The sequence below is a fragment of the Martes martes genome (assembly GCF_963455335.1).
Source record: "Martes martes genome assembly, chromosome: 9".
NCBI classification, from domain to species: Eukaryota; Metazoa; Chordata; class Mammalia; order Carnivora; family Mustelidae; genus Martes; species Martes martes.
In genome coordinates this window covers 1,055,329-1,071,725 of record NC_137896.1, presented here as the reverse complement: position 1 = coordinate 1,071,725, position 16,397 = coordinate 1,055,329, and the positions used below count along the sequence as shown (strand labels likewise).

The following is a 16,397-nucleotide window of genomic DNA, read 5'->3' as shown; positions in this document are numbered from 1 at the left end:
GCCACGTGGGTGGGTGGGTGTGAGCAAGGGCTGGGGAGTCTCGTCCGGGGCAAGTCCCCCAGACCACGCTCGAGGCAGAGGGCCATGCCACCTCCTGACACACCGTCAGGGCTCGTGGCTTGGGGTCAAGTCTCGGGTCAGTGAGCTGTGCTGACGGGGAAGTCACTGTGTTAAACCCAGGAAGACCCGGCGTGCGGTGCTGGTGCCGTGTGCCCCTCCATCCGAACCCCCGACGGTCTCACGTGCCGGCTGGAGAAAACCACCGCTACACCCTAACCTCGGCCACGCTCTGCAGATTCCAGCCTTGGCTGTCCTGTTCATCACAGCCAAGACGATGCTTAAATGACTCAGCATTTGCATGCGTTTTGAGAACAGCAAGGTCTCCGGACACCGGCCGCTACCGGCCGCTGACTAAGCAGCTTTCAACCCTCGACCACCTCACCCGCACAGATCTGTAAGCGACCCACAGGAAATCTGTAAGAAGCTCCGACTCGTATCAGGGCTAGTTCTGCATTTTGCCAAGTATTTTAAACTCAGACTGGGTGGTCACAAAAATGCATGTGTGTCCTGAAGCAGTCAGATCTTATCATCGGCCTTGTGTGCTCGTGTTATGGCTGCACGACCGCCTGGAGTCTAACTAGCACGTTGGCAGTAACGGACATCCGTGAACTAAGCAGCACAACTCACTCATCTGTCTTGGGCCTTAGGGTCCATCTTCACTGAGCTGACGGTGTCCTCCAGACTTGACCATGCCCTCCACTGCCACAGGGCAGGCGGCAGGTAGGGTGACGGTGGCAAGGGCAATTGGGTGCCCGCCCCTGGGGAGGCAGTAGAGATCCGGCTCTCCTCCAGAACGTCCCCCTCGCAGCCAGGGCCCTCTGCAGGCCTGCCCACTGCCCAGCGCTCCCCTGGAGAGGAGAGGGTGTCCGAGAAGGGGCAGTGGCGGCGGCGGCGACCACACTGGCCGCGGTGTGGAGACCGAGGGCTCCAGCCCAGGGCATGGAGCTGCTTCTCTGCTTTTGCAAAATTCCTCCCTTTGTCCATTACTAGAAGCAGAGATGCTTACTTGCCCACCGCCCTTTTGAGGGTGGTTAGGTTTGGAATTCATAAAGCCGACGGCAACAAGCAACTAGGTGGGCGGGAGATTGCCACACGAGCTGAGCTGAGCGTGCCGTCCTCCATTTCCAGAGGAGCGATCACTGGGAACAAGGCTGTCTGCACCCACCTGCTCCAAAATGCCGGAGCAAGAATGTCTTCAGGGGGCACTGCATGCGTCGCACAAGCCTCCTCAGCTGTATGGAGGCATTCCTGAATTTTCTCTGTGGTAGAGACATTCTCTAGCCTCAGTGTCCATGGCTAGAATCAGACCCGTACAGAAAAAGCGGACAGACCCAGGGACTAGGGATGGGGACATCTGCACAGTCATGTGTCCAGGGACTTCCCGACACAAGACCCAGACCAGGGTTGGGGTTCCTGCGTGCTGAGCAAAAGGGAGGCCAGGGAAGGTGAAGGGGCGGGTGGTGCAGCCCTGGGCTGCCCCCACGTACCTCAGGCCTGACATGGCACGGGACAAAACTGTTTGAAACCACCCACAAGCTGACTCCTTACCCCCAAAGCTATCTGGTACTCTATTCATTTTTTAAAATGAAAACTCTTCTAGTCTGAATCCATCAGAACAAACTTCTCACTCCTGCTCAACAGAAAGTGTGTGGGAGTTAAGAGACCCTAATTCTGCAGGAGGACTTGTCCTAGGAAGAGACGTGGCAAACACACGGGAGACACCACACACCTCCCCGACCCTCCACCACGACCACTACACACATGCACACGCACTCTTCTCCCGCTTTCCGATTCTGAATCCCCAAGACCCGTAAAGAGCCACTGGGCTCAGTGCACGTCTCAGGTCAAAGGGGAGTGCTGTGCGTCTTCGTCTGGGCTGCGCGCCCAGAGTGGGCCGTGCTGGCTTACAACAGTAAGATAGAGACTTCCGTCCTCCGTCCCAGTGGGCCTGTGACAGGTACCGAAGCTACCAGTTCAAATTCAAACAAACAGTGACCAGTTTCCAGGAAACACTTTTATTGATTTTGAAGGAGAAAGAGCGGTACATTGAATTCAATGCTGTGCTTGACCGTGAGGACGTGTGCACAGCCCCGGGTTCTTTCACACGCGCGCAGGAAAACTGAGGGGCGCTTACCTGACGACACCGCACCTCACAGAAGTTTCCAGCTAGTTTAGAAAGCAGGTAGACGGGAATGCAGAAGACGGCACCGTGGGTTTCCAGGCTTCCAGGAAACCCGCCCTCTGCACTAAGCTCCTGGCCCCCAGCCCCCCGGCACACACTCCTAGAGGCCCAACGCCATCAACAGGCGCTCGGGGCCAGGGCCTGCGCACTCCCGAGTCCCACGGTCCAGGCCTGTGGGGGCGACAGGGGACCGTAAGATGAACGTCCAACGTCAGCTGGACCAGAAACTCGGGCTTTCCAGGTGTCTTCTGAAACTGGGCCGTCCGGTTAAGAATTACATGTGTGACAGAACAAGACAGCCTGGTATTTCTAACGGACAAATGCTACGTATACGCCTGGACGGAAACGTCCTTAGAGAAGCGGAGTGCGCTCTGGGTTGTTCTGACGTGCTGTGTGGACGCCTGGTGTGTGGGCGGAGCAGCCACGTGTGGACACACGCTCCGTGTTTACCGTCGGAAGCGTGACGCTGGGGAAGGACGCGGCACTGGCCGAGGGGCAGGTGCACACGGAGTCCCCAGGTTAGGCGCTGCTGTCCATGCTTGAGAAGCAGGACGCAGAAGTTTGGGGGAGAATCCCACATGGACAGCTCCGGGGCCCCTGAGTCCAGAAGGTGAGGGCCCCTGTAGCTTGTCTCTAGGGATGAAGGGACCCTCCGCCAGCCGAGCTTCAGGGAGGGCCGGGCGAGCCCTGTTGTGACACGCTTGCCACCTCCACCCTAACCTCATCCTGCCTACACAGCAGGCCCCCCGCCCAGACGGGAGGCTCGCCGGAGCCAGAGCCCCGTGTCCACCGAGGCCTGTGCTCCGTGCGCTTGCACAAAGGTGGAGCGTGACAGACAGGGGAGGTACGGACCTAGGCACAACCAATTACTGGGTGTGTGACCTCAGGCAAGTGCCAACTGTGGGCAGCACGGGCCACCCCTGGAGAAGGGGCTGCGGCGGGAGTCAAAGGTGCCCCCGCCAGGCTGTGGGCAGTGCTCGCCGGACGGCGCCTGCTCGAGTCCACTGGCTGTTCTGATGAGGGACGCCACCCCCACCCCGGACCAGGCCTGTGCTTTCAAGGGATGCCACGCAGAGACCAACTCCGTGAGGACAGGGACCTCCGTGACGGGAGAAACATCCCCACGCCCAGCCTTCCAGATACGTGCACACACGACACACCAGGACACGTGCCCTGCCTTCCACACGCGCACACACACACACAACACACACACACACGACACCAGGACACATGAACACTTGGACCTAGAGCGCGCCAAGTCACGCTGTGGGTACGTGAAGCCCGTCAGGAACAGAAGACCTGGCCGGGGCTCAAGGCTGTTTGGCTGGGGGATGTCTAAGACACACACAGGGACTAACGGTAGTAACGGTAGCAGGAAAACAAAAAAAAAATATATGCTAAATGGGGTTAGATTTAGAAACCCCTTAGACTTTTAGAAAAGTCTTTAAAAGCTTATGCGCAGAATCTCACTCATCACTATGTTTCTCAGGCCCCCCGCCCGAGTCTTGTATTTACTGTGGACCGAAGTCTGTGGTCATCCGGGTGCCCCTGCAGGTGGCGTGGGAGCTTCAGGAGTGCAGGTGGCCGTCACCGAGCGTGTCCGGTGCCCAGCGCCCATCACGCTCAGCAGACCAGGCAGGTGCCCTCCCCCACCCCCTCTCCTTGTCCCCATGTCACCCTGGAAGCGTCCCATGCAACCCCCGCCCCTTTGCTGGCTGGGCTGCCCCCACCGTGGCTCTGCTGGAGGGTCTCCTCACCTGTCCACTGCAGGGAGCCCGCACCTGCCTCCGCACCAAACCCAGCTCCTGGCAGCCCTGCCCGGGCGGGGCCCCCACGCCGGCCTCCACCCTGCTCCCCGGGCAGCACCGTCTCCGGGGAGCTCACTCGCTGCGGACCCGAGACAGCGGGACGATCCCTAGCCCGGCTTTAGGGAGACTGCGAGAGTCACCCGCAAGTGTCACCAGGGGACCCTATGCTTCTGCTTACGCTACATTGTGCGCACGAGCTTCGATGCTGGTGGCCGACCGGAGGCTCCTCCAGGGCCCGAGAGGCCGGCTTCTTCATCTTCACCCTCAGGCCTCAGGACGGTCATCCAGGGAGCGGCCCGCACACTTGCCGAGAACCTCCAGGGAGGGCCTTCCGCCACCCACTAGGGGGCGCCTCTTCACCGCGAGGGCTCGCGAGAGGACCCCCTGGAGTCCTTGGCTTTTAAAATGGACCCGGCATTGGGGTGCCTGGGTGGCTCAGAGGGTTAAAGCCTCTGCCTTCGGCTCAGGTCATGATCCCAGGGTCCTGGGATCAAGCCCCACATCGGGCTCTCTGCTCAGCAGGGAGCCTGCTTCCCCCTCTCTCTCTGCCTGCCTCTCTGCCTCCTTGTGATCTCTGTCAAATAAATAAATTCTATTAAAAAAAAAAATTTAAAATGGACCCGGCATGAAGGTAACTCAACGCAGCGTGCCAGCAGCTGACCCTGACTGCGGGCCCCAGCCCATACCACGGCGGGCGCACCTGTGGCGCGCAGGGACCAGCCGAGCACAGCTCAAGCGTTAACGCGCCCCGGTCAGGACCCGGGACGTGCCAGCGGGGGGAGCGTTCCGGCCCCACGGCCCTGCTGGGCAGAGCTACAGCTCAGGCACGGGAAGTACAGCATGTGGCTGTGGCAGGACGCTTGCCGGGACCGGTGACAGGGACGCAGAGGTGCCAGGTCTAGGCAGTGCCACCAAGGGCCTGGCGTCCAGCCGTGGCTCTAGACCCAAGCGCTCTGAGAGCGTTCAACGTGTGTCAGACGCGGCGCCTCTCATGTGGTCTCCATCCTTTGGGGACTTCGTGGCCGAGGACGCACTTCAACGTGGCATCTTCGACCCACTGCGCAACTCAGTCCCGTGGACCTCTCGGGGCTCAACGAGAGTCAGCCTCCCGCAGACCACGTCCCCCTGGAGTCACCCTCAACCCCTCGACAAGCCTGAGGGCTTCGCTTTTGTTAAAGAGCTGATCTGTAAGTGATCTTCTGAAACTACCATGTTCTAAGGAATGAAAACACACGCACTAGCTCTCCTGTCTCTCCGGCCTGGCGAAGGCTCAGCCCCGAGCTCCATGGCAAGCACAGGCGTCCCCCCAAGCCCACTGTGAGGATTACCTTCCTCTCTGGCCCTTTTCCGGCCTCCACTGACCCAAGGCCGTGACCGGCTGGCTGGACGCTGTGGGTTTTCCCCTCTTCCTGTCCCTTTTCTAAGACAATTCATGCCAACGTAAGGGTATCTCCAGGGCCACTCTCTGGTGTCCCAGAAGCCGAGGTCCCCGGCTGGACGCGGCTCCATCCACACGCCTTGCTCCTGCGGCTAGAAAGCCCTGGTTTGGGTGAGGTGGCAGATCTACCCATGACAAGTTTGGCAGGACATGGTGTTGGGAGGAAAGGGTCGTGTGGAGTCAAGTGTGCCTAGTCACCCCTCAGAAAGTTGGCGCTTACCTGGGCCCTCAAAGGGCAAGAGTTTGGATGGAATGGGGTCCTTGGCACTCAGTGGGATCAGATAGAGGTCCTTGACGTGCCTGCTGTTATTAGCTACAACGCCGAAGCGGCCACGGCTGCTAAAATAGGAGTAGAGAGAGATATAGGCCACCTCCTCCTCCTCGGTCGCCGGGTGGAAACGGACGAGACACAGCTCCTGCAGCAAACAGAGGACGAGAGCGCGTTGGCCTGTGGCTTTGTGGGGAGGGCACCGCTCCCGTCTTCCATCTAAACCTCAAAGGCCATCTGAAATGAGAGGAACGAGCCCTTCTCGGCCCGTTCCCCACAATCCTGCTGTCCAGCACGCCAGGATGATGGAGTGGGATGGATGGCGGGGACTCCGGCATCGGGCGGCTGGACTCAGACCTTGGTTTTGGCGGCAATTTCCGGAAGACTGCCTCTACTCCCAGTCCCACTGTTCCCCAGACAGTCCCGTCATCGGCTGCGGTGCTAGCCCAGAGCAGCCTCTGGCATGGAGTGTGAGGACGCCGGTCCTGATCACCTGGCTGTGTGATCTACACACGAGCCCAGAGCGGCTCCCCAACAGGAAAGCTCAACGAGACTAGAGGGTCCAAGCCCCGCGTGTGCCTGAGGAAAACCGCAGCCCTTCCCCACGCATGCGCGCTCCACTGCGGCTGCGCCTCAGGGGCTCGCGGCCCCCAGCTCGCCCAGGGCCAGGCCTCGTGGGACCAGCCCTTCCAGCACCTGCCGGCTCCCTCGGTCACAGGAACAATGGGGAGACACAGTGTCTATATTACCCACCAACCTTGAACCACACACCCATTAACATAAACTGTAACAAAACTGCTGCCACCGGATTACTCACACAACCATCCCACTATAGATGGAATTTTAAACATTTACCTGGCGATATTTAACAACTTATAAGCTGACGCTGCAGGCACCAACCCATCAAGATGGAAAGTGGAAGAAGGAGCTGCATTTACACAGACGCCTTCCTCCACGGGCGCAGAGATTAGACTACGGCAAGTACCTTAGATACAGAAGATTTGAGTTTGCCGACATAATCCCAAACTGTTCTGGGTGTGATCCTTCCACCAATGTGAATCGTGTCCGGCAGGTCCTAAACAAAACGTACTTTGGGTAAGTGACCAGTAAAACGATGTAGTCATTTCAAAGCACCAAACTACCCGAGATTCCAGCAGACCGCAACTCCTCCACCGAACACGGCTAACACTAGCGCTAAACGGCGCCCGGTCAGTACCCGGGATTAGGGCTCCCCCAGCAGGAGTGCAGCACGATGGCCTTCTGCCGAACGGGGCACCGTTCTGCAGAGCATCTCTAGGTTATCGGTTGTGAACATGGACGCAAAGCAAGGACTCAGACATGATCCAGAAGTGAGTGACTTCTGCTCGCTAAGGTTGTAGACACTAGTGCTGTTCACACAGATTTTGGGAAAGCAAAGAGCTGCTGCGTGTACACACCAAGACAGTCACACGTGCCTTGCCACACCTTCAGCCGGGAACACGCACACACACAGGCTCCACGCCCTCGCCGAACAGAAGGGGGAGGAGAGCGACCCCAGCTTTTTCATAAACGTTGGGACAGTTTTCATTCGAATTTCTACCACTGTCCAAACGACCGAACCTGCTGACTCATGACCGCAGGCTCTACCGTGCCTTCCCGGTGCTCATGCAGCCGGGCCCGCTGCGGGAAGGGCAGCCCCCACCTGACCCAGGCCCTGGGTGGGACAGCAAGTGTGCGCGCTCACGCTCAGTTCTGACCTCACTGAGATAGTCACAGCACCCCGACACGGGGTACGCCTTAGTGACAAATTTTGCTACACTCTGCATGTTAATAAATCCTTTCCAAATGGTGCTGAGTCGAGACAAGAAGAGGGTTGTATCTCCTTCTGGAGAGGACCTTGACTCGGAGAGACTGTAAAACAAAACCACAGAAAACAGATCAATCTTTCTTCTCTGCTCAAACCATCTCCAAAATATGGAGACTTTACGGAATTATAAAGCCAAGAGTGAACACCCTCGAGCTTGAGCTTTTTCAAACTGGCTACTTTAACCACAGCGCCACAGATGTGCTAGTCTAGTGACAGTAGATGGAACGCGCCACAGACCTGAACGGCCATGGGGCCACACCTCGGTTTTCAAGACCTGTGTGTTTAAAGTAAGGGCCAGGCGTGCGAAAACCAGGCCTTCTCATGCCCATGCAAATTGCCAGAGTGAAGCGTGTCCGGGGGGGGGGGCTGAACTACGGGCTCACCCCCACGGCCCTCTTCTGTTAATCCACGGGAAATGAAACTCGTGGCTTGCTCCCGCTCCGCGTGTGGGACGCACCTGACGCGTGGGGCCGGTGGCACCGGCAGGAGGTATCTGGGCTCAGGGGACGAGGACGGCTTCGCTAGTATGGACTTGGGCACCGTCACTGAGGTCACAGCAGGCTTCAGGACGTCTTGTCGGGGTTCTGCTGGGTGGGCACCATCGGGGCGGGCTGCTGCAGGGGCCGTGACTGTACACGATCCGCTGGATGCAGTCCTGGGGTCTCGGCCAGACACCGTGACCGTGGTGAGCACTGCGCCCCCACAGGTGGCCGGGCAGGAGGGACCTTCTAGGGCAGAGGGTTCCGGGTGGCTGTCTCCTGGCGGCACGGGGAAATACTTCCTCTCCAAGTGTGCGTGAGCAGCGCCTTCCAGGTCCAGCTCGGAGGAATTTTCGGGCAGAGTTTCTGGCATCACTTCATTAGCGGAGCCAAGGACCGGCTCAGAGGGCGGAGGCTCGTACTGGGGCTTCGGCTCCTCCTTCTTGGAAGCTGACAACTTCTGTTTTTTTGGAGCCGGCTCGTCTTCCGACGAGGGGACCTGACCTGAAGAACACGAGGAAGACCTTCCTAAGGGACCCCACATTCAACAGCACAGCCTGCCCCCGAATAGATGACTCCTTACGCGAATAAAACAGCCCGACATCGTAAGGTATTACTTGAGAGAGCGAGCACGAGTGAGAGACGAGCACGAGGAGGGAGAGCGGCAGAGGCAGAGAGAGAAGCAGACCCCTACTGCGCAGGGAGCCCGACGCGGGGCACGATGGCAGGCCCCCAGATCACGGCCTGAGCCGAAGGCAGACGCCTCACTGGCGGAGCCCGCCAGGCGCCTCCGAAGGCAACGCCGCAGAGGCAAACTCCGTACACTTCGGGAACAAGACCCGGTCAGGATCGCGGACGTGAGCAAAAGGAGGCAAGGCCCCCGGCGGCGCGCACCTGTGCAGATCTTACAGTTGAGATCGAACAGGTGAGCCCGGTGCTGGCCCGTGGTGTCCTTCAGCATGCTGCTGAACACGTCCAGCAGGGGAGCGGCGCTCTGGTCCGGCGCCGCCCGCACGCACTCCTGCTGCTCCTGCAGGGGGAGAGGGGACAGCTGAGCGGCTCCCGCCTCCCTCCGTCTCCAGGGCAGCGGCACAGGCACCGCCCGAAGGCCAGGGCAGGGCCGCTGCGCGCGGCGCTCGTGGTGAGCTCAGGGTCCCGACCGGTAACCTGGGAGACCCGAGCACACCGGGAGCAGGTCACTCTGACTCCGTTCCTGGCCCGTCCCGAGTTCCCAAGGCTTACGTCTGAGTCGGACACGGGGGGAGAGTCCTCCATGTCGGGCACAGGCTCCTGCTTCGCAGCGCTCTTCTTACTCTCGCTGGGCAGCTTATTTCTGGACTCCAGCACCTGAGAGGAGGAGGACACGGAGCCTGAAAGCTCGTTCCGGAGGCCTCGCTCGCGCCTCGCCCGTCAACCAAGGCCCGGGGGCCCAGGAAGGCCCGGCACCGAGCGCCCCGGGCCCCTCCCAGCACTCACGGGCTTGGCCGGCCGCTCCCTCCACGCGGAAAGCTCCTTAGACGCCAGCTCCTCTGGCTTCATTCTCACCAGTTTGGCCGAAGAGATCTCCTCCCGCAGAACGCGATGGAAGAGTCCCTGTAAACGAACACGTCTCGTTCACTCGTTCAAAACATGTCGGAGTCTGTCTCTAAAACACCAGAGAGACCGCAAGAAAGACACAGCAGCAAAAGCCGCCTCTGCCAGAGGCCGGACGGCAGCAGGACCGAGGCCTGAAGCACAGAATCGAGCCTGGCGGGGGCCGGACGACACCGGCGCGGGTCGGCTAGTTGCACTCGCGTACCACGCGCCACCGACTCTGCTAAAAAGCCCCCAGAGAACAAAATCCACTCAAAAAGGTAGTTAGGGATAAAGGCAGCAAGAAATCCCTTCTGCCACAAGGTTACCGTGGGGGCCGGGAAGTCGGACTCTCCTCAGCACAGGCAGCAGGCCGAGCGGCTGGGCAGGAGGCTGAAGACTTGAGCCCCGGGCGGCGGGAGGGACCCACCGGGCAAGCGGCTAATGCTCTCCCAGGAACCCCCATTTCAACAGCAGTGGAAGAGCACTACCCACCCACGGCTACTAGGAAGACTCGGCTCCCTACCCCATGTGAGCACAGCCCCTGCCCATGTGGGAGCACCGCAGGGTGCGTTCAGGAGCACGGACCGTTGCTCTAACAAGGCCCAGACGGGCGGGCTCACTCCGCTGAGGGGATGGTATTAAGACCAAAAAGGTTGTCTGAAGCCCAAATACGGAAACACTCCTACACTTAGGACTAAGACTATGAATGTTACTCGGGAGCCAATGAAATGTTAGGAACATAACTTCACAGCCACGTTGAGAAGAGAAGCGGCTGGTGAGACCAGGCATGGCCCGAGAGCGCGCGTGTGAACCCGCACCCCTAGCCCAGGGAAGGTGTGGCAGCGGCCTTGTGGCTCGTGCGGCAGGACAAGAGCTTCCAGGCGCCGTGTCCGGGGGAGCACTGCGAGCTGCAGCTGGGAGACCCTGCCAGCCGGCGGGCCCCGCTCTGGGCTGCCTGCACACACCTGGTTTTTGGGGTCCTTGAGGTTGAACATGATGCTGCGGTATCTGCTCTTGTAGCGGTTGTCGGTAACCTGGAACAGGTTAAACATCTCCTTCTCAATGTGCAGGGCGATCTTCCCAACTTCGCTTTCTGTCATGATTAAGTCGTCACTGTCGTTGACTCTAGAAGGAACAAGAACAGCCCGCATGGGCCGCTGTGCCCCCACGGTCCCCGAAGTGTGGCAGTCACGATGTGACCGCACTCCACTGCTCTAACAGTGAGAAATCAAGGAGAACTACCCACCTTTTCCATAAAATCTCCTTCAAGGAGCGTCTGATGTTTTGCCGGATTTGTGAATTTGGCTGTGACAGGGCAGGGTTTGAGGTTCCCAGGCGTCCTGGGGCTGGAGATGCCAAGGGCACAGAAGCGGTCCCTGGCTTCCTGACGGCCCCCACCAACGTGGCCGAGCTGGGGAGCTTTTTGGAAGCAGCAGCCCCAGGTGCCAGGGCTGCCTGCTTGGCGGCGGGAGCACCGGTGGAGGGTGTGGCCGAGAGCCAGGGCCGCTTGGGTCCAGGGCCCTTGAAACCCGAGGGTGACTTTTTGATGGCCACTTTGGCTGCCGCTGTGTTTGCAAAGGGCGGAGACTTCTTTGGAAGGAGATTTCTGGGTGAAGGTTGTCTGCCGCCTGCCGAGGGGCCCACAGGAGCCATTCTCTTGGGTGCTGTGGTCCTCTCCTCTGCCCGCCTGTCCTCCTTCGTGGCTGCAAGAGATGTACACACACTTAGCGAGGCCACGCTACTGTGGGAGAGCAACTTAAAATAATGAACTCTTAAATCCAGGAAAGAAATGTCACAGTGAAGGGCTGCCAACAATATGCACGACCGTGACCACACCTTATTTCAGAAAACTAAGCTTTGCTACGTGTCAGGATGTTAAACTTTCCACTTCAGCAACAAACCCGTTACCACAGGCTTAATTTAAATCATGAACACAGCATAAAAGCTGAAAGGCAAACTGTGTGTTAATAAGAAGATGTAGAAGATCACTTTCGTTAAGAGTTCAGGTGTCGGGGCGCCTGGGTGGCTCAGTGGGTTAAAGCCTCTGCCTTCAGCTCAGGTCATGATCCCAGGGTCCTGGGATCGAGCCCCGCATCGGTCTCTCTGCTCAGCGGGAGCCTGCTTCCTCCTCTCTCTTCGCCTGCTTCTCTGCCTATTTGTGTCTGTCAAATAAATAGATAAAATCTTAAAAAAAAAAAATAAAAGAGTTCAAGTGTCAGTTTTTGTAATCGTGAATTTAGAAAATCTCAGCACAGGTCAGACACATTCCCCTAAATGGACGTCCACCTGTCACTCTGCCCACTCTCGGGGCCTCGGGAGGGAGACTGCAGGGCCTGGGGCCGCACACAGGTGCTCACCACTCCGAATCAAAGTCAAGTGGAAACAACATGGATAAAGAGGGAAAGCGGAAGGGGGTTTGCGGCACAGGGACGGTCAGCCACTTGACACGCAAACAGAGAGAGGCCTGTGACTGGCGTCCCCAAGGACAGCCCTCTGCTTGGACCTCGTTTTGGGCAAGACAGTAAATTAGTGCTTTTGGTGTAAGCAAGGATCGCAGCTGAAAGCTACAAAGTCAAAACCCCTCAAGCTGCACAAAAACCTACGTTGCACTTTTTCCTCCCTAAGAAAGAGAAGATGTGAAGAACCGATCGTATCTGCACCGTATCAGACCATCACAATCAAGGTCTCCAGGGAGCAACAAGATGGTTCTGGGCCAGTGCTGCCGCTGCTGGGTCTTGGGGCTGGCCAGGCCTCCAGGGACACAGCGGGTCAGGGAGCCAGGGCCACAGGGCGTGCAGGAAGGCCACAGACGGCCGCTCCGCACACCAGAGGGACGGATCTGGAGGAGCCGAATGGCCAGAGAAGTGGGCCCAGCAAGCAGGCCAGGACGCCACATGGGGATGCCGTCCAGGGCGGCAGTTAAGTCGCCGAAGGGACCCGGGGACAAACCGCCCCCCCCCCCGCCCCCAGGCACAGGCTCCTCCTGAACTTCGAGCACAACAGTGGGCCTCCTGACACCAAACCAGGGCGTCCCACGCTCCAGCGAGCCTTCAGTTTTACCCAGGGAAAAAAGTTATTCAATCACCGGTCACTGTTCTAACGAACAAGGGAGAAAGTCTCAAATCCGAGGGAAAAGAGGTGACCCTACCCACAGAGAAGCCTGACCCAACAAACAGCGCTCCTGAGGCTGCCACGGGACCTTGGCCATCGTGGCAGAGGGCCAGAGCCCCGCCTCTCGAGATCCTCCTTTCCCCAGCAGCCGGCGAGGCCAGTGCTGCGCTGGGAGCTAAGAGCCCTGGCACCTCAAGTTCCCCCACTTTACAGGAGAAACAGCACCTCGTTTGCCTGTTGCTGACAGCAACACCGCTACAGGGTCCACACCTGGGGCAGTGTTCCCAGTCCTTTGCCACCAGGCGTCACTTCTGACTTTAAATCCTGCAACTTCCGCTCACAACACCCTCCAGCTTCGGGCCTCATGCCTGACCCTGCCCAGCGTGGCCTGGCCTGTCTACCAGAACCCGGGGCTTGCCGGCAGCTCAGCGCTGGCCCCCACCCCTGAGTGGGGTGTACCAGCGGCACATCACGCTGCTCACCACCAGCCATGCCCACGGTCTTCAGTGGCCACACCTGTAAAGGCCTCATGCCTCTGGGCACGGGAGCTTGGAAGAAAGCACACAATGGGACGAGAAGCATCTCCCAAAGCAGACAACAGGCACTCGGCAGGGACGGTGGTCAGCAGGTTTCCTCTGGAGCACCTCATCACATCGAGTGCATAGGCCGCGGACAGTACTGTACCCCAACACCTAGAAGCCAACTTTCACCAGCTCAGATCGGCTACAAGGTCCACTCTGCCTGGGGGACTGCTGGTTTGGGGGTTACATCCAATGGATGGAGGTCCCTTTTCTTGAAGGAGGCCAGGGGAAGGGAAGGGTAGCAAAGCAAGGACAAGGGGCCCGGGCGGCAAGGCCCACGGCACACAGACCGCGAGCAGAGGCAGGCAGCCGCCCGCCAGCAGTTGTGAACGAAGGAGCAGCCACCGTGAAAAGCGAGGCCCAGAGCCGTTCGGTCCCCGCGCTTCCCGAAGCCCATCTCTGCTGAGGCTGCTTTAGGAGCACACTTAAAGAGCCAGCCTAGGGCACGTCCAGAAACCCCATCAGAGGTGATCACGTCCAGAACACCTGCGTCCATGACAGCAGGTGCTGCAGACGGAAAAGTTAACTTTTAAAAACACACACTGCAAGGTGTCCTGCTGAGAAGTGCCAGTGGTCTAACCAGTATTTCCCCACTCACTCTGCAAAAAGCCAGGCCAAGACTATTTTTAGGACAGTCCCCATATGTGATTAAAGTGACTTCTTGTCCACAAATGGTTCAACGGTAAATGAACCCAATCTTTCAAAGCACAGGACGGCTCTCCTTGGCCATCACATCGCCGTTTGACAGACTAGCTGTTACTCGTCACAGCCAACTTCTGCTATCCCCGACCTGTGCTCTGGGAAGTAGATCAACAGGTACAATCAGGCAAATAAGCAAATTATTAGCGCAATGTCCTGACGCTGAGGGGCTCCGCCAGCTGGACATGACCCTCTTCCACCCTGAAATGTTCCAAACGTGCTGAAGGCCCAACCTGGCAAGTGCCGCGGACGCAGCTGCACTCGGTCCCCTTGCGAGCTGGCACTGCACTGGCTGCTGCCAGTGACTGGCCCCGGACGGCGCCGCAGTGTCCGCACAGTGAGCACACACTAGTATTCCTGAGTAGAGCTAAAATCGAGTTTGCAGATTCTTCACCTTAATTCACTTAACGTATTAGACCATGTATTAATTTATAGGACAAAAAATTGTCTAACCAACCAGAAAAGTCTTAGTCTAAAAAACCAGAAAAGGATGTCTCCAGGGGACAGTGGATGCCCCCAAGCAGTGTAGGACTCTGGCCAGCAAAGAGGGGCCCGAATCCCCCCGAAGCTGCCCTGTGTGGGAGGCAGCCTGCAGGGAGCGGGCCGAGCCTGTCACCCTGGCGGCAAAGCCTCCTGTAGCTCTCACGCCCTGGGGCCTTCTTGTGGGGAAGGGCAGGGTTGTCACAGCACCAGGACAGGCAGGACCTCAGCAGCTACAGGAGCAGCAGCCCCCGTGAGTCGGGCCATCGCCCCAGATGGAAAGGACCGTGCTGGTTCCGGCCACTCGTCTGTAACAGAGACGAGCCCTTCTGGGTGCGGCCTAGCTGAGCGCGGCGGGTCTGCAGGCACTCGAACCAGCCAACTTCCCAACAAGCCCAAGACTGGGGCCCTGTCCAAGGGCCAGGCGGCAGTGGTGCGGCGGCATCGCTGGCCACTGGGTGGCACTGGTGGGCCTCCGCGGAGCCGGGAGCACCCGTCTCCACCAGAGGCAGTCACAGCTGCTCAGGTGAGGTTCCGGCTGGCAAAGCCCGGCAGCCCCAGACACCCACATCTAGGGACGACCCTTCACTGGGGCCGGTGGGAAACCCTCAGAGCAGCGGCAAGTTGCTTTAAACCGTCTGAGCTCTGGTCCTGCCCCCACTAGTACTAGTCTACCCCCAAGTCCCCAGATTAAAGCCCCCGGGCTCAGGTGGGCTCACTGCCTAGAGGAACTGGCTGTAGAAGCCGGAGAAAGCACAGCGGGCTTCTGGTGTGACAAGGGTTCAAGCCTGGGCGCATTCCACGGGGCAGGCGAGGCCCCAAAGGCCCCAACTGAGACGCCACGTGTTCCCTCCCCACTGGCTCCGAAACTCAGCCCCTGCTTCACACCACCAGCCACCTCCACGCGCCCCCCTCGCTCCCGCTAGGTCCCCCATGCGCTGGGCTGTGCATTCTGCTGGCTGGGACGGCAGCTCTACGCTCAGCTCAGGGTGACACGTGCGCAACGAAGTTTCCCACTTCAATTCTGACTGGCAAGATTTCTCCTGGTGTGAAAGTCAAATTAACAGTGGCAAGAGAAAACCATCCTGCTTTATGTGCCTTTGCTTAAAATGTTTAAAGTGAGTTTTTTCCTGGAAGCATAATCAAGTACCAATTTGCTTCTGCATCAAAAACCATGTATAATCCCCAAATTAACACTCAAGAAAGCCCAAGCTACATCCTGACAGTCTTCAGACCAGGCCTCGTCGTTACGTAGACCCCCAGGCACAGTCTTGGCTTGGGCTCCACAAAGCTTTTCAAGGCTTTTTTCTTCCTGATGTCCAGTGTATGAGCGACTTACACCTTAGTGGAGAGAGGAACAGAACTCTCCACTTGTAAAACCAAAACCGCCCCCAAGTCTATACCTGGAAGCGAGTCCCCCTTCCTCACTGTAACAGCTCCACTCCCCGCGTTCTGAAAATGAGCCCGAAGCCCGAGTCAGGCTGGAGGGGTGACCTACAGAACCAGCCAGGCTGTCCTTCCACACGAACCACGCAGACAAAACGGGACCGAGGCCGTGTGGGGAGACAGGTGGTCCTTCGCTCTTCTCGACTACATGACTGGGATCCGGTGAGCGGCCCGCTGTCCAAGCCGGAGTGGATGCGGGGCCCGAGACTCGCTTGGGAGCGGAGCTGCTGCTTTCCCGAGAGCTCTCCAACTGGTTAACAGGCATGACCATACTTTTAATAAGGTGAAATTTTAACCCGTTACCATTGTACCCCAACTGTCTACTAGTTCATCCAACACATACCTAGGGGGCTGAGGGCTTGTTAGAAGAGCTCACTGGCCCTTCTACCCATCCCTTGTCCCAAAGGGTCCCATTCCACAGAAA

At 58.6% G+C, this 16,397-nt stretch overlaps 1 protein-coding gene across 3 annotated transcripts in view; it reads right to left on the bottom strand.

Moving 5' to 3' along the window:
- The window catches only part of DIDO1 (death inducer-obliterator 1), a 50,208-nt gene that overhangs the window by 6,417 nt on the left and 27,394 nt on the right, over positions 1-16,397 (bottom strand). For all 3 annotated transcript variants that reach the window (XM_080813446.1, XM_080813445.1, XM_080813447.1), the window contains 9 exons: positions 10,903-11,359; positions 10,622-10,781; positions 9,558-9,674; positions 9,324-9,428; positions 8,976-9,111; positions 8,060-8,585; positions 7,493-7,646; positions 6,742-6,831; positions 5,709-5,904 (listed from right to left, as the gene is read on the bottom strand). In XM_080813446.1, the coding sequence (XP_080669572.1) occupies positions 5,709-5,904; positions 6,742-6,831; positions 7,493-7,646; positions 8,060-8,585; positions 8,976-9,111; positions 9,324-9,428; positions 9,558-9,674; positions 10,622-10,781; positions 10,903-11,359 (1,941 nt within the window). The remainder of the gene's footprint in view (positions 1-5,708; positions 5,905-6,741; positions 6,832-7,492; positions 7,647-8,059; positions 8,586-8,975; positions 9,112-9,323; positions 9,429-9,557; positions 9,675-10,621; positions 10,782-10,902; positions 11,360-16,397) is intronic.